This window comes from Podarcis melisellensis (assembly GCF_964234715.1).
Source record: "Podarcis melisellensis genome assembly, chromosome: 14".
NCBI lineage: Eukaryota > Metazoa > Chordata > Lepidosauria > Squamata > Lacertidae > Podarcis > Podarcis melisellensis.
In genome coordinates this window covers 38,120,480-38,146,803 of record NC_138546.1, presented here as the reverse complement: position 1 = coordinate 38,146,803, position 26,324 = coordinate 38,120,480, and the positions used below count along the sequence as shown (strand labels likewise).

General features: G+C 45.2%; 1 protein-coding gene across 4 annotated transcripts in view; it reads left to right on the top strand.

Moving 5' to 3' along the window:
* Positions 1–26,324, top strand: part of PDE8A (phosphodiesterase 8A) — a 173,331-nt gene that overhangs the window by 121,447 nt on the left and 25,560 nt on the right. For all 4 annotated transcript variants that reach the window (XM_081888516.1, XM_081888515.1, XM_081888514.1 and 1 more), the window contains 7 exons: positions 13,170–13,226; positions 16,291–16,481; positions 17,516–17,572; positions 18,027–18,084; positions 19,177–19,265; positions 21,927–22,005; positions 22,549–22,686. In XM_081888516.1, the coding sequence (XP_081744642.1) occupies positions 13,170–13,226; positions 16,291–16,481; positions 17,516–17,572; positions 18,027–18,084; positions 19,177–19,265; positions 21,927–22,005; positions 22,549–22,686 (669 nt within the window). The remainder of the gene's footprint in view (positions 1–13,169; positions 13,227–16,290; positions 16,482–17,515; positions 17,573–18,026; positions 18,085–19,176; positions 19,266–21,926; positions 22,006–22,548; positions 22,687–26,324) is intronic.

The following is a 26,324-nucleotide window of genomic DNA, read 5'->3' as shown; positions in this document are numbered from 1 at the left end:
ATATTTGGTCGATTCGCGTCCATGTCATATGGGCCTCAGAAAAGAAAGTTCCTTCTTTCCCTAGAGGGTTCTTGATCCTCCATATGTCGATCAAATCCAAATTGTCAGTCATTTCAAAAAAGGTTTTTGGAAGCCTGCCATCTTTCGTTATATTAGCACTTTGTGACTTATCCATATTCACTGAGGCGACACCGTTCATATCTCCCAACATGATAATGTTGTTATAGTCCAAATAGTCCAGCATAATCTCGTGCAGCTTCTTAAAAAATTCCGATTTTCCATCATTTGGGGCGTAGATTCCTAGAATTAAAAACTTTTCACCTTGTGTCTGGATTTCAATTGCCAAAATTCTGCCCTGTTCGTCTTTAAATACAAATTTTGGGGACAAGTTCTCCTTTGCATAAATCACCACTCCTCTTTTCTTAACTTTATCCGATGAAATAAATTCTTGGCCTAACCTTTTGTTGATTAGCACTTTTCTATGGAGTCTTGTCACATGTGTTTCTTGCAGGCAAATAATGTCCAATTGTTCTTTTTTCAAAATATGAAATACTTTTCTGCGTTTTTCTGGAGAATTCCTGCCATTTATATTCCAACTAAGAAGCTGTAGAGACATCCCGGTTTACTTCTTGGGTATCACAGTTGGGTATCTAGTTTGTCGTCCTTTTCCGGAAGCTGTGGTGCCGGGCCGCCTCCAGATGGTATGGATCCTGGTGGTAATCCCGGTGGTGGAGGCCAAGAATCTACGGCTCTCTTTTGGAGGTCCTCCTCGTTGTCGTGTAGGAACTTCTGGTGGTCTTCTGGTGTTTTAATTCTTACCTTCTTTCCTTTATAGGTGAATGACAGACCTTGAGGAAATTCCCACCTATAAGGGATTGCGTTGTATCTTAACAATTTGGCCAAGTCTGTGTATGTGGCTCTAAGGTCCAACAAATATTTAGGAATGTCTCTATAAATTTCTGCCCTTTTGCCTTCGACTTCCAGGGATTTTTTAAAGTGTTGGCCTAATATCTTGTCTCTTTCCTCTCTTGTTCTCAAACAAACCAAACAGTCTCTGGACTTATCTTTCTTAACCGATCTTCCCAGTCTGAAGGCCGTCACAATCTTGAAATCTTTATCTTCTTCCACCCCCCAAAATTTAGAAAACAGCTCCGTCAAGAATTTCTCTAGGTTGCCCTGTTCCAACTCTGGGACAGCCCTCAGCCTAAGATTACATTCCTTACTTTTCAGTTCCACCATTGACAGGTAGGCTTGCTGTTCTCCTACCTGTCTTTTCAGAGGTCTTACTTCCCCTTTGATCTCTTCCACCTTCTTGCACGCTTGCTCAGCTTTTTGATTGGCTTCCGCAGCTAATTTGTAGTTCTCCGCCGTAGCTCCTTGCAGTTTCTCAATAGCCTGAGTGTGCTGCGAAACCTGATCTGTTAGCTTGCTGATAGTGGATGTAGCTCTATCAATTTTAGATGACTGATCGTCCACCTTCTTATTCAAAAGAGCCAATTGTTCCAAAATTTGTTTCAAGACTGGATCAGTTCCTCCAGCTGCCATTTCTTCTGTAGCAGGCGTTTCAACTTCCTCCTCCTGCGCCGTCAACACAGTTGGCACCGAGGATCTACGATGATGAATCAAGGTTGTTTGGACAAGCTGCCCAGCTCTCTTGTCTTTTTTCTTTTCTTTAGCTTCCTCAGCTAAAGCTTCCTTAGCTTTAGCTGCTCTTGTTTTCGCTGGGCCACTCATTCCACAGCTGCTGTTCAAGGTCAAATAGTCTTTCAATCCATGAGAAAGGCAAGTCCAGAGTATAAACAATTAAACCACAAAAAATCCCAATAAAAAAACAGTTCCCAGACCACTATGCCTCCGCAAATCCACTAGGGGGGGTTTTCAAAGGAAAGAAAGTTTCTTTTCCACCATCAAAGCTCCTATTTCAACTGAAATCCCCAAGTTCAGAAAGGAGGATTTCAGAAAGTTCTGTTTCAAATTAGTGCCACAAGGTAACGGAGAGGTTTCGATGACAGTATTAAAGCGATAGTGTATCCATCAATGCAACAGTTTATGTTAAAAGAAAAGTTTCAGCAGCCTGACAGTACTCATTTGCAACACTGGCAGTCCAATAACTCGGTTATCCCCTTCAATTCCACATCTCTTCACAATAGGAGGAAGATTCTCCAGCACACTGAACCAAAACATTTATTTCTTCACTCTTTTTCAATTTCTAGAAACACACAGTCTATTAATGCCCCTTCTTACTTCTTTCAAAATCTCTTTAACGCTTCAGCCCGCATCGGGTTCTTTGCTTTGCTCCGATTAGCAGGACCGGAAGGCGGACTTCCTGTTACTCGCCTCCCGTTTTCAGCCGAAATAGCCAAATTTAAGTTAGTCCTTAATCAGTACTTTGGTACCCCTTACTCACGGGTAGATTGCAGCCAATCTCGATGTTTTTCAAGAAGAAAGGTCGGCGCTCATCAGCAACAGCAGCGCGGCTTCACTTCCGCGAAAAGAGCGATGAACTCACAGCGCCGCTCCCCCGTTCACGATCCGGAGCCTCTTACGAGGTCCCTTCCTCGCTTCTGGGGGGGCTTCTGGCACCCGCCGAGTCCCACGGCCACAGGCTCGCTCTGCCTGCGGTTTATCTGGATGGGTCTCCGCTTCGCCGTAGCGGAGGACCCTTTTTCGCGGAGCCCCTCTTCACTGAGTAAAGAGGACCGCCATTGCCGTTTTGCGCCGCCTCCGGAAGTCCTAAATTTGTGTAATTTAAGGTGGCATAAGTCACCAAAAAAGTTTGGGATGGGGCAAGGAGAGACACCTTTAACCAAACCATATTCATCTTGGGCACGTAACCTTGGGCCCAGTCCTTAAAGTGTGGGCCCACACTCACCTGCCACACGAGAAGAAGAAGAAGAGGAAGAAGAAGAGTTTGGATTTGATATCCCTTTTTATCACTACCCGAAGGAGTCTCAAAGGGGCTAACATTCTCCTTTCCCTTCCTCCCCCACAACAAACACTCTGTGAGGTGAGTGGGGCTGAGAGACTTCAGAGAAGTGTGACTGGCCCAAGGTCACCCTGTAGCTGCATGTGGAGGAGCAGAGACGCAAACCCGGTTCACCAGATTACGAATCTACCGCTCTTAATCACTACACCACATTGGCTCCTAAATGGAGTTTGGGATAGGTGTAATTTCGATTGGTATGAATTATGCCAGCCTACATTGCACCAGCTTTCTGTAGTTAGGATTGATCTGTTAATCCGAGCTGGATTTTCAGAGACTCGTCTTTAACAAATAACCGACAGCATTCAGTATGATTTATTCGAGAGCTCTTACCTTTGTCCCTTTTTAATCTGGAGAGTAAAAGTCAAAACATCTTAGGGACTCTTTGTTCCTTGGCTGTTCCAACTTCTGATTACCCTTGGCTCCAAATTGCCGCAGGAGTATGAGCAAGGAGCTGGTTTGTACTCTTCTTTACACTACTCTATATCAACAGAAAGCTGTAAACCCATCAGTGCTAATTGCGCTGCTGTGGTTTACCCGCTGTTGAAAATGAGGTGAGAAGCCAGATCAGGAACTGTAAAGTGCTCAGTGTATAGCAGCAGTAGTATTTGAAAACAAGCCAGAAACAGTGTATTACTTTGACTGATGCTTTGTGTATGGCTATAAAAAACACACACACAAACCCATAATGAAATAAGATACTCTCAAGGATTATCCTGTGAGCTTGGTGGTGGTTCTGTTAAATGTTTGCGATGACAAAAATAACAACCCAGATTTCAGTATCTTTTAAGCATTCCTTCGTAGTTCATTGTTAGAGCAAATATATTGCAGGCAGGAAGAAGGTCCATGGCTTCTCCAGGTAGTATGGTCTCATATGTTCCTCTTAACGGAAGATTTGTCTCAGGGATGGAGAGCCTGATGTTGCTGAACTTTAACACCCATCATCCCTGATCGCTTGGCCATATTGGCTTGGGTGGCTGGGAGCGGGAGTCCATCAACATTTTGAGGGACATTGATCCCCCATTCTTGCTATTCTTTGAAGGGCTGTAAGAGGACAGTTCTCTCTTTGAAAGGTTACCTGGTTTAAAGATGGTTTAAAGATAAAGAGCCATAAGAAAGGAGGAGAGCAGTGGCTGACATTTTAATCTCCCACAGTGTCTTGGAGCGACTCTGTCTTGGGGCATTATGGGAAATGTAAATGGTGGTGTCCCAACTCAGCAGCTTTGTTGTTCCCCAGCACTGCCCCCTGGGGCACATGAATATACGTGGGGGGTCTCATCAAAAGTCAACTTCTGTATCTTTTTCTCCCCCCTGCTCCAAAAAAATCTAAACTTCCCCTCAGTCAAGATGGCAGACTGAATCATTCCAGAGTTTACTGACTGGAACACCTCAAAAGATATTGTCACACCATATTGAGCTGGAGGAGGTGGCTTTGGTCTATATTTGTATAACAGCGGACTCCACTAGGTATTCTCTGTAACGTATCCATGCTTATATATCACATTTGCAGAATTCCATATCCCCTCCAACAGTTTCAAATACCAGGAGATATGTTATTTGCTAAGTTTAAAAACACACACACATTGGAAAGAATCCTAAAATAGACAGGGCCAAAGGAGTGTGACTGATCGGAATCAAAGGGCAAACAAACTAGACACTGACCTGGCATAACCCACAAAAGCACTTCAGGTTTCTCCTCTGTGCCATGAGTCATTCCGTGTCACTCAGTCAGAGCGCAAGCTCCTGGAGGAGGAAAAATTCAGCTAATGGTTTCTCTTTCCACAGAATAAAAGCCTTCAACGAGCTTTCTCACAGGATCCTTAATAAGTATGGGGGGGGGGGAGTGTATGAAGGATGGAAAAGTCAACGTTGTTGTGGGGAAAATACGTGACATGGTAAGGAAGTGGGAACAGACCAAAAGGGTTGATGTGGTAGCAGTTCTGGAAAAGTCTCCTCCCAGACCAGAAATCCTTTAGGTGAAGATTCCAAGAATCAAACCTGGACCTTCAGACACAGAAGGTATTCCTCAGTTTAGGTCTGGATAAAAGTTCCCCAAAGTAAGTTCTCTTTTAAAGTAAGGAGCAAAATAAACTCCACTCATTGCATGGGGCAAATTTTGATAACTGGGGGCTGGGGAGATGGGACGACGCTGCCAACAGCTCACTGGCCTCTTCCCCAAACTGGTTTGCTGAGGCGCCATTTTGAATTCCCTACAATGTGCCACGTAGGGTGATTCTGAGGATTTCAAAATGGCCACTGGCAACATGGACAAGTCGGAAGGTGCACTGTTGAGTTTTGGAAACGCAAAGACACCTCTTCTCTAGGAACTAGAGCTGGCATGGGGCTGGGGATCCCTTCTATGGGCGGCAGAACTCTGTATCTTCTTGTGTTGCTCCTCTTGGGTGGATGAGCTGCCAAGGAGCGTCCCAGGGCTCCTCCAGATTTATTGACCATTCATCCTCTGCTTGCACAAAGCTTATGCAGAAATTAGACCATGCCCAGCCTTTGCATACACACCATATATTTAATGCACCTTTAAAGCATATTGTTTCCCCCAAGGAAGCCTAGGAACTGTATTTTGTTCAGGAATTGTTTCTCTGTATGAGGGTTAAACTACAGCTACCACGATTCTATACAGGAAGCCATGTGCTTTAAATGTATGGTGCATGGGTAGGCAAACTAAGGCCCGTGGACCAGATCCGGCCCAATTGCCTTCTCAATCCGGCCCGCAGCCGGTCCAGGAAGCAGCACGTTTTTACATGAGTAGAATGTGTCCTTTTATTTAAAATGCATCTCTGGGTTATTTGTGGGGCATCCGTTCATTTTTTTCCTTCAAAATATAGTCCGGCCCCCCACAAGGTCTGAGGGACAGTGGACTGGCCCCCTGCTGAAAAAGTTTGCTGGCGCTTGGTATGGTGCATACACAGACTTTATGGACCATTCATTCTGATCTGCCTGTGAGGAGGTTATATAACAATGAACATTCATCCTGATTTCATCTGATTTGTTTGTGTGGTGGACGGTTACATGTATTGCCATGAGCCATTTATCCCACACTGTTTAGTGTGTTTACACATCATTTTCCCTAACTTTTAAAAAAACCCAAAAGACAAACAACCCATGTTTTTAAAAATAAAAATAAAAGTAGATTTGTTGCACCAGAATGCTTTAATCCGCTTTGATTGCACAAACCAAAATTTCCGGTATGCAATTGCAGCCCTACCACATAATGCTGGCAGTCTGGAGATGACTCAAGACAACAGGCTAAGCGCACCCATTGACCAGGCCAGCTCAGCTTGGCAACTTAGAAAAGAATTAGCAACAAGGCAAAATCAGAGCAAGCCTGCAAAACCAGTCACTGTTGAATTTAAATGTCAGACAGACCTAATATGAACTCGGATACATAAGTATTTTGGGGAGGTTCTGCTGTAGATAGGGGACAAATTGGCTGACTTTGCCAATTTGGTAACACAAGTTGTGCTGGGGTTTTTATTTTAAAGCATCACATAAGGTAAAGGTAAAGGGGCCCCTGACCATTAGGTCCAGTCGTGGCCAACTCTGGGGTAATGGCGCTCATCTCACTTTATTGGCCGAGGGAGCTGGCGTACAGCTTCCGGGGTCATGTGGCCAGCATGCCTAAGCATGGCGAACCAGAGCAGCGCACAGAAACTCTGTTTACCTTCCTACCGGAGCGGTACCTATTTACTTGCACTTTGACGTGCTTTTGAACTGCTAGGTTGGCAGGAGCAGGGACTGAGCAACGAGAGCTCACCCCGTCACGGGGATTCGAACGGCTGACCTTCTGATCAGCAAGCCCTAGGCTCAGTGGTTTAACCCACAGCGCCACCTGTGTCCCATCATAGTTAACATCATTTAGGTCATGTCGTGTCTCCTGTTTCCGGGTCTCTTTCACAGGAAGTGATTGGCTAACTCAGCCCCCCTTTGTGTTAGGCAGTGGTAATAAAACATTTATTTCACAACCTTTAGATCAGCAGCAAACTCATCTTCCTGCAGGAATAAAAGAAATAGAGAGTTTTGTTGTCGTCTGAACAAAAACTGCTTTGGGGATTTTTGTTACACTGCAAAGCCTTGCTGTGAATTCAGCAATAGTTGTGTGAGTAGAGGAGCAAGGGGTTTGGAAGCCAGCTTTTTAAGCATAACTGGTGACAATTGCTGCGATTTTAAAGGTAGCAGCTAGAAAAGGTTTGTCAGAGTACTGAGAGGAAATTCATTAAAGAGTTAAGTTCAATCCAAATAACTTTATTGTGCTAGCCATTGGCCATGACAAATCTGAATAAAAAATAAATAGAAGCAAAAGGGATTCCGTGCCACAAATACAGTCGTACCTTGGATCTCAAACACCCTGACTCCTGAACAAATCGACTGCCGAACGATCGAAACCTGGAAGTGAGTGTTCTGGTATTCGAACGTTCTTTTGGAACCCGAACATTCAACAGGGCCTCCGCGGCTTCCGATTGGCTGCAGGAGTTTCCAACAGCCAATTGGAAGCCGTGCTTTGGTTTCTGAACGTTTTGGAAGTTGAACAGAATTCCAGAACGGATTTCGTTCAACTTCCAAGGTACGACTGTAATAGTCTCTCTTTAGATCTTTGCTTTTCTCTTACAGTTTACTGCTATATTGTCCAACATATCTGATGCCACATCTGTCAACCATGGCACTTAAAGAGGCTCTCACTGTACATACACCATACATTTAAATTACATGGCTCCTCCCCAAAGGATCTTGGGAACTATGGTTCACCCTCTCACAAATCTACAATTTCCAGCACCTAAAAAACCCCAACAACTATAGGCTGCATCATTCTGCAGGGTTGACCCTGACTAGGAATGAGTGAACATGTCAGTATCGGTTTCACTAATTTTTCCACTCTTAAAGTCAATTCTCGACACTCCACATTTTTCACTGGGGGAAAAAACCCATGGAAATCCTGCATATGTATTCTCACAAACGTTACTTGGCTAGGAATCGCATTGTAAATGTGAAAGAAGTGCAAACCAATTTTTGGTTCTCATATTGTTTCGGAAATGGTGAATTTCCTTTCAGTGCTAATTGAATCTACTTTCTCCGCTGTCCTTAGCCCTGACCATCCTTCAAACCACTTTGTGTTTTACACATGAAAGAGAGTAAATTACACCCAAACAGGAGAAATAGCTTAGTTTCCTTAATTTAGACAAGGAACAGAATCCATGCTTTTTTCTTTTGCCACAGAATTGAGGTCACCTTTGTGCAGATTTTTATTTTAAATACGAAGTACGCGCAGCCCTGTGAATGCTATTCTCCTTTTTCCTTCCCCATTACTTTTGCTGACTTCTCTACCCATCTTACCACTCCCCTTTCTCTTTTGGAGCTTTGGTTTAAATTTAAAATTAAATGGGTGATATCCAAAGTAATAAATTAAAGGGCATCTGAGGAGTCTTAAGGACTGAGCTTCGAAGCAATAGAGCCATAGAGAAACCATGTAATTTTCAAAGGCCTTTATGTGGCGTGTGGGATAGGCTGCTGGCTCTTTAAAATTACTCACTGGAAGAAATTCTGGATGGCTGAGGATTAAATCTGATCATAAAGTGTGGTTTTACTGTGAAGAATAACATTGTAAAAATGCCACTTTCATAGTCATCAGAATCTGTTCATTGTGTGTGTGTGTGTGTGTGTGTGTGTGTGTAAAGACATCTGTTAACAGCCAGGCCAAAATACTTTTCTACAGTTTCGTTTTCAAACAGAGCTAAAATGCAAATATTCCTAGCCTAAGCCAGGCAAAAGACAGTTTGCTGCCTGAGGTAGATTGCGCTCCCTCAGGGTGACCATAGACTCAGCTACCTTAGTCAAAAGGCAACATTTTGAATGTGTTATAAACATGCAACACCAGATGGCGCTGGAGAGTAAAAGAAAATTCAATGTGATTTTCCATAGCGGGTTCCCCCCCCCTTTCGTTATAACAATTTAATTTTTGACTTATTTATAGGGTCGTCCATCCACCCCATGTTGCCTTTCTTACACAGAACAGTCCTCCAGTTGCAATCTTTGTGACTTTTTAGTTTAGAGAAAAGGCAAGAATTGACATGATACGAAAGAAGTTTATAAAATCGTGTGTGAATGTAAAACAAAATTATGCGGGGCGTGGATCGAAAAAATGGTGGGGGGTTTTCTCCCTCTTCTATAATGCTAGAACTCCCTGTTCAGGGAACTTTTTAATATGTAACACTGTACTGTTTTTAACACTTGATTGGGAGCCGCCCAGAGTGGCTGGGGAAACTCAGCCAGATGGGCGGGGTATAAATAATGAATTATTATTATTATTATTATTATTATTATTATTATTATTATTATTATTATTATTGACACCCAATGAAGTTGAAACATTGGAAGATTCAGGGCAGATAAAAGAAAGGGCAGTTAAACTATGTAACTCCTGTAGGAGGCAGCTATAGACACCAACTTGGCTGACTTTAAAAAGAGAATTTGACAGATTCGTGGATGATCAGGGGCTGCTAACCCTCATAGCTATGTTCTGCCTCTATGGTCAGAGGCAGTAATGGTCCTGAATACAAGTTGCTAGAAACCACAGGAGAGGAAAATGCTCCTGTGCTCAAGTACGGCTTGCAGGTTTCCCCCGGTCATCTGGTTGGCCACTGTGAGAACAGGATAAAGGACTAGATGGGCCACTGGTCTGATCCAGCAAGCTCTTTTTTCTTTTTCTTTTAACAGAATGGAATGATTTATTAGAATCCCTTTAGCAAGGGGGAAAAAATCACACTGTGCTATTTTTTCGAACCCCATCATGGGATAAGCCACCAAAGGTTCTCATTACCTGATAAAACCATTTTGCATATATTCTGTCAGCCCTTCCTTCCCCACAAACCCATTTGTAGCCGTGATTTTATTAGCAGCCATCTTTTCTTAGCATGAATCCCATCTTGGTGCAAAATGTTTACCAAGGGCCAAGAATTTAACGGAGCTCTTGCAAATACAGTGGTGCCCCGCAAGACGAATGGCTCGCAAGACGAAAAACTCGCTAGACGAAAGAGTTTTCCGTTTTTGAGGTGCTTCGCAAGACGAATTTCCCTATGGGCTTGCTTCGCAAGACGAAAACGTCTTGCGAGTTCTTGCGAGTTTTTCCCCTCCCCCCCCTTCTAAGCCACTAATAGCCGCTAAGCCGCTAATGGCCGTGCTTCGCAAGACGAAAAAACCGCTAGAAAAAGAGACTCGCGGAACGAGTTATTTTCGTCTTGCGAGGCACCACTGTAGTTTTTCTTTTTCTTTTGAACTACAGTGGTACCTCTGGATGCGAACAGAAACCGTTCCGGAGCCCCGTTCACATCCTGAAGCGAATGCAACCCGCGTCTGTGCGTGTGCGGGTTGAGATTCGCTGCTTCCGCGCATGCATGTGACTTCATTTTGAGCGTCTGCACATGCGTGAGCGGCGAAACCCGGAAGTAACGTGTTCCATTACTTCCAGGTCGCCGCAGAGCGTAACTGAAAACGCTCAACCTGAAGCTACTTCATCCCGAGGTATGACTGTATTATTGTTTTGAGTCGGAAGAAAATACCGTGGTACCTCGGGTTAAGTACTTAATTCGTTCCGGAGGTCTGTACTTAACTTGAAACTGTTCTTAACCTGAAGCACCACTTTAGCTAATGGGGCCTCCTGCTGCCTCCGTGCCGCCACCGTGTGATTTCTGTTCTCATCCTGAAGCAAAGTTCTTAACCTGAGGCACAATTTCTGGGTTAGCAGAGTCTGTAACCTGAAGCGTATGTAACCCGAGGTACCACTGGGCATTCTCTCTTTACAATGGTGAGAATACCTAGCTCTTTCTTTACCAGCAGGCTCTTCTTGAAGGACTGTCAGAAGCACAGGAGAAACCTTTCTGCAGGGCCGGCCCACCTGTGAGGCAAGCTGAAGCAGCTGCCTCAGGCAGTGTAATTCTGTGGGTTGGCACTCCACTCACACTTTCGGCCACCACTGGGGCCGTGTGGTGGCTTTTCCTTCCGGCGAGATCTTGCAGAACTCTTGTGAGATCTCATGGAGCTCCATAATGTCTCACCAGAAGAAGCCATGATCACTGCCACCACATGACCCTGATAGGCAAGGCAGTGGGGGAGTGGCACCTTCCCGTTTTCCCTCAGGCGGCGAAATGGGATGGGACACTGGTTTAAAGGGAAAGTGGGGAGAGCAGTGGCTTGAAGTTGTCCACTGTTGGCCATTGTGGTACCCTTCAGAGCAATGCTCTTTTTCTAGAAAAAGAGGTGCTGGAACTCACCATGAATGCCTCCTTCTTTGCCTGGCAAGGTACCGACACCCCACCCCCAGGTTGAATAAGACACTTGATGCTTTGAATAAACCCTCACAAACTTTTTATTGATAATAACCAGTTAGACAAATTAAGGATTTATACTATTTTGTAACATGCAGAGAATAGCATTTATAGTGAAACCAGAGATTGGAACTGAGGGAAGTCGGAGGAGATGAGGATGAGGAGGGGGGGTTGTTTATGGGAGGGGGGAAATTGGGGGAGAGGGAATTAAGAATGATATGGTTTAAGATAATATGTTCTGCCTAAATTCCTAATTTAAAAAATCTTTAAGAATAAGACACTTGACGACAGTATTTTAGGTTAATGGGCTAAAAAACTTTATTGGTTGCAGTTTGTGAGCGGTATTGGCTTAGGCATTGGACCTAACCGACTATATCTGACTCCCACCCATCTGTGTGGAGTCCGGGAAGGGTTAACCCCCAGTAGGGGGCGTCCTGCTGATGCACATTAACTAGGAGCTCCCCCAGGGCCACCGATAGGGGTCGTGCCTTAGGCCCTAGCCTCCCCAGGCTTCGGACAGGGCCACACCCCCAGAATCCTTTAACACAGTGGTTCTCAACCTGTGGGTTCCTAGATGTTGTTGGACTACAACTCCCATCATCCCTGAACTCTGGCCTTGATAGCTAGGGGTGATGGGAGTTGTAGTTCATCAACATCTAGGAACCCACAGGTTGAGAATGGCTGCTTTAATTGAATAATGTGCAGGGGAGGTGATGGCGCTACCTCCCCTCCTCTCTTCTCCAGCAATATTCCAGTGCCTAACCGCCCTGCAGGAAGCACAAAAAGGGGTGAGGCTCCCGCTGCATCCTGCTTAAATCAAGCAGGCCACACCCCCAGAGCAATCGGCTTGGTTGCCTGGGCAGTGATGCAGCCGGGAATCCCCCCCCCCCCATCATGCAGGGCTGACCACACCCCTGCGTATGTGAAGGGGTCGTGAGTGCCCGCAGCTCCACCTCCTCCTAAGGCGGAAGTGGCTTTCTCCTAGAACGGCGATGGCACCCACCTGAGAGGTGCCTGAACTAAGTTCCAGCGTGTTCCCTCCTGAAAAAATGCCCTGCTCCAGAGCATCAAAGAGCAAATCCAAATTGTAAATCAAACCCTTTGTTTGCTCTGTTTGGAAGTGGTTGTGTATCCTTTACTTTTTTTAAAATAAAGAAGTCACTACAGTAGTACCTCAGGCTACATACGCTTCAGGTTACAGACACTTCGGGTTACAGACTATTTCTGCTTCAGCTTGCAACTGGGGTGTGTGTTTTTAAGTCTGAATGAAAATTTGCATGCCTTTGCATGCACAATTCTTACTATACAGTGGTACCTCGGGTTACAGACGCTTCAGGTTACAGACGCTTCAGGTTACAGACTCTGCTAACCCAGAAATAGTACCTCGGGTTAAGAACTTTGCTTCAGGATGAGAACAAAAATTGCGCGGTGGCAGCCCGGAGGCAGCGGGAGGCCCCATTAGCTAAAGTGGTGCTTCAGGTTAAGAACAGTTTCAGGTTAAGAACGGACCTCCAGAACGAATTAAGTTCTTAACCTGAGGTACCACTGTATTCAGAAAGCTCTCATGCAAACAGTCGAGTGCTGTTGCTGAGAGTGCAGAGCAAGTTTCCCTGAGCTTTCCGCAAGAAATGGCAAATAAAAATGCCTTGGAGATCCATCAGTTCATTTGTCACCTTGTCATTTCTACGCTGGTGGTGAATTCCCATATGCAGTCTGACATATAATGCCTACACTGTTTCTCTGAAATGGGGGGCGTTCCCCCCCCTCTTTTCCTGCCAGAAAATATGGAAATTTTTCTTCTCTGCCCACATGCAGTATAGAATTGTTTAAAATGCCCATCTTCTTGTTTCTAGGCAGTGGGAACAGATGTGCAGTTTGGGCCTATGAGACTCCACCAAGATCAACTTCAGGTAAGACGCGCCAACCAAAAATCTTGTTTATTTCCCACATATATATACTGCAAATAGCAGGGCACAATGACAACAAACAGGCCAAGGCCAAATAGCAATGCATGGAACAATAAAACAGAAAACTATCCTAACATTGAGCTATTGTGGCCAGGTGGTCAGAGCAGCTAGTGGTTAGAGCAGCAGACTAAAACTGAGGAGACCTTGGTTCCAGTTTCCCACACACTACCCTTCACCACTGTAACCTGATTGCTTGCTTGCCTCTTGCTCAAAAATTTAACATATAGACTTCAATACGATTCAGATTTGTATTTTCTCAATTTCCTGCCCCATTTTCATGGTATTTTAATTTCTCCCCCTCTTCTGTACATGGCATTCTGTTTCTTGGTATAACACATCAATACTGCATTCTTCTGTCACTTATAATTCAAATCCTCCTTGCGAATTCATTCATTCATATTTCCTTAAATAGTTCAAAAAGGGCTTCCATTCTTCCACAGAACAGTCCTTGTTAGATTCTCTTATTCTGACTATTAACTTTGTCAGTTCTGCATAATCCATCACCTTATCCATTCTTCTTTCGTGTGAACTTCTTCTTCCTTCCATTTTTGTGTGTAGGGAATCCTAGCTGTTGTTGTTACACAAACAACAAAAATGTTCTGAATTGTTTCTGGTGAGTGCCGGTCATGGGTGCCTGTCATATTTCAACAGGGATTCTTTGTTGCAAAACAGGGGCAGCCATAGCAAAGCCCCTGCTCCGAGTTACTGCAGAGTGAGCTTCTGAGATCTTTGAAACTTTCAGGAGAAGCTCTCTCAAAGAAAAGGGATAAGGCAGTCTCTCAAATTACCTGGGATGTGGGTGGCGCTGTGGGTTAAACCACAGAGCCTAGGTCTTGCTGATCAGAAGGTCGGCGGTTCTAATCCCTGCGACAAGGTGAGCTCCCGTTGCTCGGTCCCTGCTCCTGCCCACCTAGCAGTTCAAAAGCATGTCAAAGTGCAAGTAGATAAATAGGTACCGCTCCGGCAGGAAGGTAAATGGTGTTTCTGTGCTTCTCTGGTTTGCCAGAAGCGACTTAGTCATGCTGGCCACATGACCCGGAAGCTGTACGCCGGCTCCCTCGGCCAATAAAGCGAGATGAGCGCCTAACCCCAGAGTCGGCCACGACTGGACCTAACGGTCAGGGGTCCCTTTACCCTTTACCTTTACCAAGTTTCCTGCTCTTGAGCTGTGTATGTTCATTCAGAAACTTTGCCAAAAGTCTGCTGCAGTGCAGTGTTCCCCAGGCTTCCATGTTTCTGCTTGGTGGGAGGGATTTGGTTGGGTACCAAAATGCTCTTCCTTCATCCGATTTGTCCTAAATTTGCTTCACTAAATATAGCTTAAAGTGCAGCATGATTCCGGGTGGGGTTTTCTTTCAACAAAGAGTTTTTCCCCCAATTGCCCTCAGAATCTATAAATGGAAGCCGGGCTTTAAATAAATTTGAAGTCCCTCTCTTATAAAATTATGCATTAAATACAAACAGGGAGATTTAGTGAACGGCATTCCGCTGAACCTAATCCAAAGGGTAAGCGCCATTGGAATGCCTGGAATTGCTCAGAAGGGTAAACCGAAGTGCTACAAGGGACCGTATTTAATTACAATTGCTAGATGTCGAAGGTTTATAAGGGGAAAAGTGGAGAGCAGGCATAGGTGCAGGAGAAAGTCGGCTCAGTTAACATTTAAAGGTGAACCTTCCCCATCTGCACTTTCAGAAAAAGCCCACACACCAAAATACTCCCATCCTTTAGAATTCGCATTTCTCTGAATTTTGCAGCTCAGTTGGACTATATAAACCATCCTGGACTCTGCTTTCATCATCTGAGGCCCTTCTTGGTGTGCCTCCTCCACATGAGGTCTGGAGGGCGGAAACAGGAGAATAGGCCTTCTCTGTAGTGGCTCCCTGTTTGTAGAATGCTCTCTCCAGGGAGGTTCGCCAAGTGCCTTCATTATATATTTTTAAGTACCAGGCGGTAACCAGGTCTATGGCTGATTAATATTCTACAGCCTTTGCAATGTGTCTGGGGGGGGAGTGTGTGTGTTAGTGTTTTGCTGTTTTGTTTTTAATTATTTACTTGTTTTTATCCTGTATTTTATTCTGTGAACTGCCCTGAGATCTTACGATGAAGGGCGATATATAAAACGAAACAAAATGATATATAAAAGGAAAGACAAGGAAAGACTAAGACCCGGAAGGCCAGGGTTATATCCCACCCTCCCCAGCCGAAGCCGGGCTCAGGGCAGCTAACAACAATAAAATAATACTACATTATAAAATCATTTCATTATAAAATTAATTCAAAACAGATTAATGGCAACCATTGGACTAGAGTTCTGTGAAGATTGCCAAAGGAGGGAGTCAGGCTGTGCCCTGACCAAAGGCCTGGTGGAACAGCTCTGTCTTGTAGGCCCTGCAGAAAGATGTCAAGTCCCACAGGGCCCTAGTTGTGACAGAGCGTTCCACCAGATCGGAGCCACAGCCGAGAAAGCCCTGTATCTGGTTGAGGCCAGCCTAACCTCTCTGTGGCCTGGGACCTCCAAGATGTTTTTGTTTGAAGATCATAAGTTCCTCTGTGGGACATACCAGGGACATACTTTACAATGAAATGCTGGAGCGGTGAATGAGTCAGTTAAGCCTGTGCATCTTTTTTCTTCCAATTGCTTACACTCTCTCTTTTCCTCTCTCTCTCTCTCTCTCTCTGATGTCTTATATATAGTCATACCTTGGCAGAAATCAGCTTAGTTCTCGAATGTTTTGGCTTCCTTAACATCGCAAACCCGGAAGTGACTATTCCAGATTGCAAACCATTTTTGGAAGCCGAACATCCGACAGGTCTTCCGCAGCTTCCGATTGGCTACGGGGACTTCCTGCAGCCAATCAGAAGCCGCAATTTGGTTTTCGAACGTTTTGGAAGCCGAACAGACTTCCAGAACGGATTCCGTTCGACTTCCAAGGTACGGCTGTATATATGTGTTTGTGCGTGTGAAATGAAAAACGCTCACTCCCCTTCTCTTTTCCTTGAGCCTAGGTACTTCTAGTGTTTGCCAAAGAAGACAACCAGAGTAATGGATTCTGCTGGGCATGTGAGAAAGCTGGATTTCGGTGTAACATTGCCAGGACGCCGGAATCTGCCCTCGAGTGCTTTCTGGAGAAACACCACGAAATCATCATTATTGATCATAGGCATTCAAGATATTTTGATGCAGAAGCTCTATGCAGGTGAGTGCTCTGCCCTAGGCGCTTGGTGTGTGTGTGTGTGGGAATATATTGATACATTTCAGCTCCAAGTTTAATAACCTTCAAGACTGGACTACTGCAAGGCACTATATGTGGGCCTTCCCTTGGGCTTGATCCAGAAGCTGCAACATGATTCCTAGCAGGACTGAGACCTTGTCAGCATATAGTAACACCTCTGCTCAGAGATCTGCAATGGTTGCCAATTTGCTACTGGTCTAAATTTGAGGTGTTACTACTAGTATAGTATAGTATAGGGGACACGGGTGGTGCTGTGGTCTAAACCACTGAGCCTCTTGGCCTTGCCGATCAGGTCAGCTGTTCGAATCCCTGTGACAGGGTGAGCTCCCATTGCTCTGTCCCAGCTCCTGCCAACCTAGCAGTTCGAAAGTACGCCAGTGCAAGTAGATAAATAGGTACTGCTGCGGCGGGAAGGCATTTCCGTGTACTCTGGTTTCCGTCATGGTGCTCCGTTGTGCCAGAAGCAGTTTAGTCATGCTGGCTACATGACCCGGAAAGCTGTCTGTAGACAAACGCCAGCTCCCTCAGTCTGAAAGCAAGATGAGTGCCGTAACCCCATAGTCGCCTTTGACTGGACTTAACTGTCTAAGGGTCCTTCACCTTTACCTTAGTATAATGTATTTTTATATTATGATTTTTTTCTGCCTATGCTATTTGGGTATATTAATGTTAAGCTGTCTAAAACTGTTGCTGAAATAAATTTAAATTAGCAATCTTCATTTTCAAATATGTGATTATGTTTTGATGATATTTGATCTTTTTATTATGAATTAGTGGCTTTTATGACAGCTGTGCTAATTGGGGCTGATTGGAATTGCTTTCCAAGATATCTGGAGGAAACCAAGTTGAGGAAAGCTTTTCCAATCAATAGTTAAGATTCAGTTTGGGGGGCTTTTTTATTTAAACATCTGTTAACGGAAACAAAATAAACACTGTCGTGCTTACTTCAAGATGTATTGTGGAATTTATTGTTCTGATTTCCCTCCTTGTTTTTAAAGGTCCATTAGAACAAGAAAGCCGTCCGAAAACACTGTTATCATTGGTGTAGTGAGGAGGTAAATAAGAATTGCCATAATGTTTTTTATGTTCACATGTAAAATAATACTTGAATGCAAAGTTTGTGGTTGTAAGCCTATAGTTCTGAAAACCAGCGTGGTCTACAACCCTAATCACACTTACTGTTTGTAGCATGTGTTTTTTTTTTACAGCTATGGTTGTAATAATGTTCTTTCAGACTTGCGGGAGGGAGCTATAACTGGGAAGCAGGTTGCGCATTTTTAGATATATATGTAGATATATATATATATATGGAGATTTTAAAAACATGAAGTTCCCATGGAATCCAGTAGGAGTTATGCCTATGTGACCTTTGCTGGAGTACGGCCGTGACAGACATCTCATGCACCTTATTTGCGAAGTGTCCTTTGACAGCAGACCGCAGATGCTAACATTTTTGTCTGGGAGAAAAATAAAAGTCTGACATCTGTCCATTCTTCCTCTCCTTTTAAGGCATGCAGATCGTGAAGAATCCTCAATATTACCCTTCATTTCTGCTGGCTTCACGAGGGTAAGTATGGCGTTTGAAGTTGATATTTGTAGCCCGTCTATATTTAGTTCACCTCTGAATACTGATAGTCTCAGATTCATTTTGTGAACGCCCAGGAATAGATACCTGTTTGCTCCTACTTTGGGGAAAAGCCGTACTTTTCTGTGTAATAACACTCCCCCTAATTTTTTTTTGGGGGGGGGGGTTTCATAAAATCACTTCCAGACTGACAAACGCTGACTATTGCTCACATCGCAGAAGCTGCAGCTGTTCCAAAGCAACAATTGCCGCGGTGACCAATCACCCACCCAATGCAGCAGCAGCCAATCCAATCAAGCGCTTCACACAGCCACCAATCACCAACGAAATGACCACTGACAAGCTCCTACTCGAGCCTGCAACCAATCACTCATCTCCCACAACACACTGTCCGTGTATAGGACACCCCGCCTTTTTAAACATTATTTTACAGTAAAAAAATCCTCGTCAGCATACATAAAAGTTGCATACAAAAATGCAATATATTGGAGGGGGTTGCTTTGCAATAGCGTGTCTGTTAGTCAGAGCTGCAAACAAAAATAGGTTTATTAGGAGAAATATGCACTAAAATGCTTCTGGATTTTAACTGGGATAATTCCCCCCCCCCAAGCACAAATTTATGCAGAAATGTGGAGAACTGAATTTAAGACTGGAAAAATGAGAAATTTTGGGAACCAAAATTGGCAGATTTCTCTATCCCCTGGCTGCTATATAGGCTCATTGAACCTAAGTGGAAGTCTCATTGGGATCAATGGGACCTATTCCTCTGTAGATGCGCTTGCCTTGTTAGGTAACTGCTGCCAGCATTGACTGATGCACCACTAAATATATTAACAAGCATGGCAAGTGTGCGCATGTGCCCAATGACATTCTATCCCATATCCAGTAAGTGTTGTATATCTGCCCTTGTCAGGAACCTGTTCATAGTTGAGCAGACATCTGGGCAGGTGTGGGGTGCAGAATGTCTTTCCTCAGGAAATAATTTGCTATTTGTAAGTAATTTGCTACCTAAATCACATCTCTATTTAGAGATAAATAATCAATGCATACATTGCACTTTTTCTTTTTAAACAGAGATATGTAGAAAATCCCAACATCATGGCCTGTTACAACGAACTCATTCAGCTGGAATTTGGAGAAGTGCGGGCACAATTCAAACTAAGGTAATTTTACCTAAGCTAAACATCATTAGCCTACAGTGGTGTAGCATACTGTGTCATTCCAGATGTTGCCAGACTTCTAAGTCCCATTCTTCTTGGCATGAGAACCGGAGCAAGATGATTTGAGCATATTAAACCAATCCTAGTCCGACTGCTCTGGCTACCAATTAGCTTCCAAGCCCAATTCAAAGTGCTGGTTTTGACCTATAAAGGCTTAAACGGCTCAGGACCGCAATACCTCAAGGACTGCCTATTTCCATATGAACCCACCTGGACCCTGAGATCATCTTCTGAGGCCCTTCTTCATGTGCCTCTTCCACCTGAGGTCCGGAGGGTGGCAACATGAGAATGGGCCTTCTCTGCAGTGTGGAATGCTCTCCCCAGGGAAGTTCGCCGGGTGCCTTCATTATACACCTTTAGGCGCCAGGCAGAAACATTCCTTTTTAACCAAGCCTTTCTTTGCTTTGACCGACATCCTATGCCCTTTTAAAATGGAGGGGGGGCATTATTGGGTTGTTCTTTTTATTTATTATATTCTGTGATTTTATATTTTGATTTTGTTCTGTGAACCGCCTGAGACCTCCAGGTATAGGGCTGTATATAAATTCAATAATTAAAACGAAAATAAAAAACCCCTTGTGTGTGGAAGCTAACCTGTCGGTAAGAAAAGATCATTTCCCTAAGAAGAGGCTTTTGGGTCTAGCCAGTGACCCAAGTGGTCTAGCATCTGTGCGCTCTGATTTCCATCACGGTGTTCCGTTGCGCCAGAAGCGGTTTAGTCCTGCTGGGCACATGACCTGGAAAGCTGTCTGTGGACAAATGCTGGCTCCCTTGGCCTGAAAGCGAGATGAGTGCCACAACCCCATAGTCGCCTTTGACTAGACTTAACCGTCTAGGGTCCTTTACCTTTACCTAGCATCCCGTATTCATGATGTCCAAGCAGATGTCTATGGGAAGCCCACAAGCAAGCCAGGAGTGTAAGAACAGTCTCCCCACTTGCGATTCCCAGCGACTGGCGTTCAGAGGTTCACTGCCTCCAACAGAGGAGGTGGACTGTAGGTGTCATGGCGGGGTCTTGCAAGAGTTTTGAGTAGCACAGGAGGTCTATGGATTCCCATCTACGATTCCCATCAACAGAGGAAGAGCTGCTATTGCTGAGATCTCTCCTCTGGAGACTTCTAGGGTGGGAGAAGTGGCGTTAGTCTACAAGGTGTTTGTGAAGTGCCGTATTTTTCACTCCATAAGACGCACCTGACCATAAGGCGCACCTAGTTTTTAGAGGGGGAATGCAAGAAAAAAAATATTATTTAAAGGGAGCGCTGAGCAGAGCCTGTATGCATCCCAGGCTCTGTTCAGTGCTCCCTTTCAGGAGTCGCAAGGTGCGTGTGTGCGGCGCTTGCGGGCGTTTCCCCAAGAGCCGCACGCACGCTCCGCGGCTCTTTAAAGGAAGCGCGGCTCTTGCAGGCTTTTCTGGGAGGTGGGGGAAGGGACAGAGGAGCCAAGCCAGAAGCTAGAACCGCAAGAGGGAGCACTGCACAGCGACCCCTCTCGCTGTTGTGGCTTCTGGCTTCACCATGCGAAGTCTCCTCAGCAGTGGCATAGCGTGGGTTGTCAGCACCCGGGGCAAGGCAAGTAATTTGCTCCCCCTAACCTGTGGATTTGCGCCCCCTAACCCTAACCCCCAGATGTTGCGGCCGGCCCCCCCTGCACCCCCCATGCTACGCCACTGCTCCTCAGGCAGTGGGATGAAGGCTCCCCATGCCCTGAAGAGGCTGTGCGCGGCTAAGCCAGAAGCTAGAACAGCAAGAGGGAGCTCTGCGCAGTGATCTCTCTCGCTGTTCTGGCTTCTGGGACAGCCGCGCAGCCTGCATTCGCTCCATAAGACGCACACACATTTCCCCTTACATTTTAGGAGGGGGAAGTGCGTCTTATAGAGCGAAAAATACGGTATGTCAGGAGCAGCCACAGCATCTGCTGCCCTGCCGTATTAGAACCTCGAGGTCCATTCGGAAGGCGAGCAGGATGGGTCGGAAATGATGTTGGGGAGAAGGCACTTGGGAGGACAGGATTCACAGTGAAGTTAGTGGAAGCCTAGAATTAAGAAGTTCCATCTTGATTCAGTTAGGAATCGTACAGCAGCTGGCACAGCATGTTACGGTTATTACAGCAGGCGGAAAAGATCATGACGTGGTCTGCTGAGACCCTCAGCAGTTTCCAAGTGGTCAGTGAGGGGCAAAGTTTGGGAACTGATGGTAGAGCTGAAATAAATAAATGAATAAAGGTTCTCATCAGGCTTTTACCCTCTCTCTCTTTCCTTCCCCTTTTTCCTGTTGTCTCTCAGATGTCACATTTTAAAGTGTAAGCCCCTGGAGACAATGACCTGCTCTCTGGTAGTTTGAAATGCAGTGAGTTTACTGATGACACACACTCTCTTTCTGTATAAATAAGTTAGCCTCTACACAGGCCAGCTTTCTCTTTTTGCTGGGCTAGGCAAAACGCCAAGCGGCCCGTCTAACTTCCTACTACTGTTCTTCAGAGCAGAATCATCTCTCTTGAATGTATTGCTCCGAGGTGGTGGTGGTTTTTTGGGGTAATTTATAGCCCTCAAAATTGCAAGCCGTGAAATTCGAATCTAATGAGTCCACCCCTTTCTTTCCTTTGCAGGGCTTGTAATTCAATCTTTACAGCGTTAGAGAAAAGTCAAGAAGCCATTGAGATTACAAGTGAAGACCATGTAATACAGGTTTGTTCTGGGTACTTTTACGAGTGTCAAATGCTGTTCCAAGGCCTTGTGTGACTCAGTTCCGGTTCACGGTGTTATAGCCATGTTATTGTATTGTAAATACGGTAAACTCACCATTTCAGAGATTGAGCCCAAAGCCAAAATAGTGTATAGTCAAAACCCATTGGGTTCAGTGCTGGATGGGATTGTCAATGCCATTTCTACCTCTTTTTAATTTGTTATAATACTGAATGTGCATAAGTTAAATGTGCGTAAGTTGCAGAGCTACTGAACAGCGGTTGGTATCCAGTGCTAATCAGACCTATTTAAGTTAATGGACCTGCCTTAGGGTTTTTTTTTATTGTTCCTTTGAAGCCATGCCTGTACCCACCCTGTAGACCCGACATTGCACATGACACCAGATGCAGTAGGCTGGGTTGATATGTCCCCCCTTGTATAGAGGAAGTACTGCTTTAGAAATGCCCAGCAAAATTTAAAATCTGCAGGCTGACGACCATGCCTTTCCTTTTGGTTTGACTGGAGTGCTTTATTTAAATCTCGCAGTACGTAAACCCTGCGTTTGAAACCGTGATGGGCTATCAGAAAGGCGAATTAATAGGAAAGGAACTAACAGAAGTGCCTACAAATGAAAAAAAAGCTGATTTCCTTGACACTATTAATTCTTGCATCAAGATAGAAAAGGTAAGCGCATGCCTTGGTTTGGCACCTGAGCGGTGAACCTGACGGGGTGGTGTTTTAGGACTGGGCTGCTCAGTCACGGAGCTAACTCTGAGGCCTTTGGGATGTCACAGTCTCTCAGCTCCATCTATTTGGTAAGGCTACTGGGAACATAAAATGCAATGGCCCCATGGAAACTGATCTGCATTGCATGCAAATGCAATAAATAAATAAGATAGGATGAGTATACATGCCTGTTGAAGTAATAATAATAATAATAATAATAATAATAATAATAATAATAATACTTTATTATTTATACCCCGCCCATCTGGTTGGATTTCCCCAGCCACTCTGGGCGACTCCCAATCAAATATTAAAAACCCAATACAGCATTAAACAATAAAAACTTCCCTAAACAGGGCTGCCTTGAGGTGTCTTTTAAAAGTAGGATAGTTGCTTATTTCCTTGACATCTGATGGGAGGGCGTTCCACAGGGCAGGCGCCACTACCAAGAAGGCCCTCTTCTGCCTGGTTCCCTGTAACCTCACTTCTTGCAGGGAGGGAACTGCCTGAAGGCCCTTGGAGCTGGACCTCAGTGTCCAGGCTGGACGATGGGGGTGGAGATGCTCCTTCAGGTACACTGAAGTGGTATACTATTGCTGTAAATGCACGGTGCAGATTGCGCCCTAAGAAGCCACCCGGGGCCAGACAACTCAACAGGTTCAACCAAGTGCAAATGATTGCGCCGGTGTCTCTTGCGCCTTCCAACATGCAAACAGAGCATTCATGCCAGAATCCTCTGAAACGATAGGTATGTGGCACGTTCCCTTAGAGACAGCCTTGCCCCTCCTAGGGCAGCAAACAAGGTTTAAGTAGCCACGGAGGAGGGAGAGAAGCCGTTACTGTGTGGGCACGAAAGGCTGGCAGATGGGTTGCCGCTTCAAAGACATGCGTACGTCACAGCTTACATGCTGCCCTGTGTGAGTCAGGTGAGATGAATGGGCGGCGGTGGGTGCCACGTTCAGAATTCCCAAGCCGTTGACGCTGCATTCGATGAAGATCCTGCAGTGAATCAGAGGCCCTACGGACATTAATGCATGCAGGAATGGAAGCAAGAGAGAAATGAGTCATGGTGTGCCTGCATCAAAGGCCCAATCTGGAAAGGAAACGCTGTGGTTGCCGTTTGCATCTGGCCGTGAACGTGTGCCACAGCGTTCCCAGAAGTACTTTCAAATATGTCAAGGGGGGGGGGGGGAGAGGAAGAGATAAAATGGCAGGTGCTTTTTGCACCAACTGAAATTGCATTTGATTACAACTCGTTTTATTTGTTTACATTGTTAATATACCGCCTCCAGAAACAAGAACATTTATCTTTTCAGGTTAAAATCACTAATTTTACAACAAGGGAAAAATGTAGCATGATCTTAAAGCAACTTCATTTATTTGTTTGTTTGTTTGTTCAGCTTACGTTAGGCCCCATCTGCATTATACCTTTAAAGCAGTAGCATACCACTGCCGTCCCATAGAATCCTGGGAGCTGTCATTCGTTCAGGGTGCTGAGAATTGTCAGGTCACCTGTTTTCTCCTCACAAAGCAACATTTCCAGAATGCTTTCAGAATCAATCCGTCTTCCTGGGGAACCCTAGGAACTGTAGCTCTGTGAGGGGAGAAGGAGATATCCTAACAGTTCCCAGGATGCAGAGTGGCAAATACATCAACAAAAGAGGGTTTTAAAAAATAAAAACAGTTTTAAACATTCTAAAAAGTGATCTCAGAAGTGCCATGAACAATGTTTTTCAGGTATCAAATACCCATATAAAACAAGAATACAGTCAAACCTCGGTTGTCGAACGTAGCCTGTTCGGCTTCCAAAATGTTCAACAACTGAGGTGCAGCTTCTGATCAATTGCAAGAGCTTCCTGCACTCAAGCAGAAACCGCGTTGGACGTTTGGCTTCCCAAAAACTTTTGAAAACCGGAACATTTACTTCCGGGTTTTTGGCGTTCAGGAGTCGAAATGTTCCAAAATGGAGCTGTTTGGCAACTGAGGTTTGACTGTATTTTTTAATTTATCCTGAAAGTCAATAATGAGGGAGCCAGGCAGACACCACCAGTTCCACAAATGGGAAACTGTCACTGAAAAGGCCCTGTCACAAGCAGAGAGAGAAATAAAACTCCAAGTAGAGGAAGCAGACAATAAAACTCATGAAAGGTAAAGGAGGCCTAAAAGCTGAGTTTAAAAGGCCCAGACGAAGGACGAGGGAGGCTTGGCCTGGTGCAAAAGAACATTCACACCTGTGGCCCTCCAAATATTGTTGGGACTACAGCACCCATACGTTCTGAGCATTGACTGTGCTGGCAGGGGCCAATGCGAGTAGGAGTCAAATAACATCTGGAGGGCTGGAGGTTTCCAACTACTGATGCGCAGCCTGACTGGTATAAATGTGCGTGCCAGGCCTTGTGCTTGTAGCGATAGCGCACCAGTAATAAGGGCTTGAGTGGTTGTGCTTCTATGGACATAAAGGGGCCAGAACCCTCAAAAGAGGTCTGTGAATGCTTAGTAGGATTGTGGCACTCATGATTAATGCCTATTTTGATGTGGCGGGTTGCCCACGGAATCCTTCCGCAGGCAGCTGCTTTGCCTGTGGCTCCTGTCCCGAAGCTCGGATGCGATTATCTGGGGTGAAATTGGCAAATCTGCGCGCAAAATCGGTGAGCATGGCTGTTTGACGTGCTCAGATCGGGTCATGGTAGCGACCTCCCCTTGGTCATAAAATGAGGAGCTGAAGCTTTCTTTAAATGTATGCGGACCTTTTTTTCGTGGGGCCACGATTCAGACTTAGGGCCAAATTAAGTGTGCCACTTGGTGTTTTAGCAGTCTCCCTTTACTTTTCTTTTTAGCAGTCTCCCTTTACTTTTCTTTTTAAAGCAAGGAATAGCTAGGACAGGCAGGGAGACAACCCGAACCCGAACCCTTTCCTCATCCTCCACCCCCTGCCATGCTGTGAAGCTCAGACTGGATCTCAGACAAAATAAGTCTCTATGTGAGGTGAGGCAATAAGAGATTCAGGCTTGCTTCAATGCAAGGTTGCGGCAGATTCAAGGTACAACAGAGCTCAGACTGGGTTCAGGGCTCAAGATGTGTTAGAAGAGCAACACATAACTCTGACGTTGCTTCAGCAAGGAAAAGAGACTGAACCCAATACACAAGAAGTCACATCAGCTGAATTACTAGCCCTGGGGAGCCACTGGACTTGCAGGGTGGGCCTTCTGCAATGGAGTCCTCCGAGTCCAAGGAAGACAGTGCCACATCCTCAGGCTGGAGGCCTCTGTGAGTTTGTCTGATATCAGCAGGCAAGAAAAGGACGCGGGTGGCGCTGTGGGTTAAACCACAGAGCCTAGGACTTGCCGATCAGAAGGTCGGCGGTTCGAATCCCCGCGACGGGGTGAGCTCCCGTTGCTTGGTCCCTGCTCCTGCCCACCTAGCAGTTGGAAAGCACGTCAAAGTGCAAGTAGATAAATAGGGAAGGTAAATGGCGTTTCCGTGCGCTGCTTTGGTTGCCAGAAGCGGCTTAGTCATGCTGGCCACATGACCCGGAAGCTGTACGCCGGCTCCCTTGGCCAATAAAGCGAGATGAGCACCACAACCCCAGAGTTGGC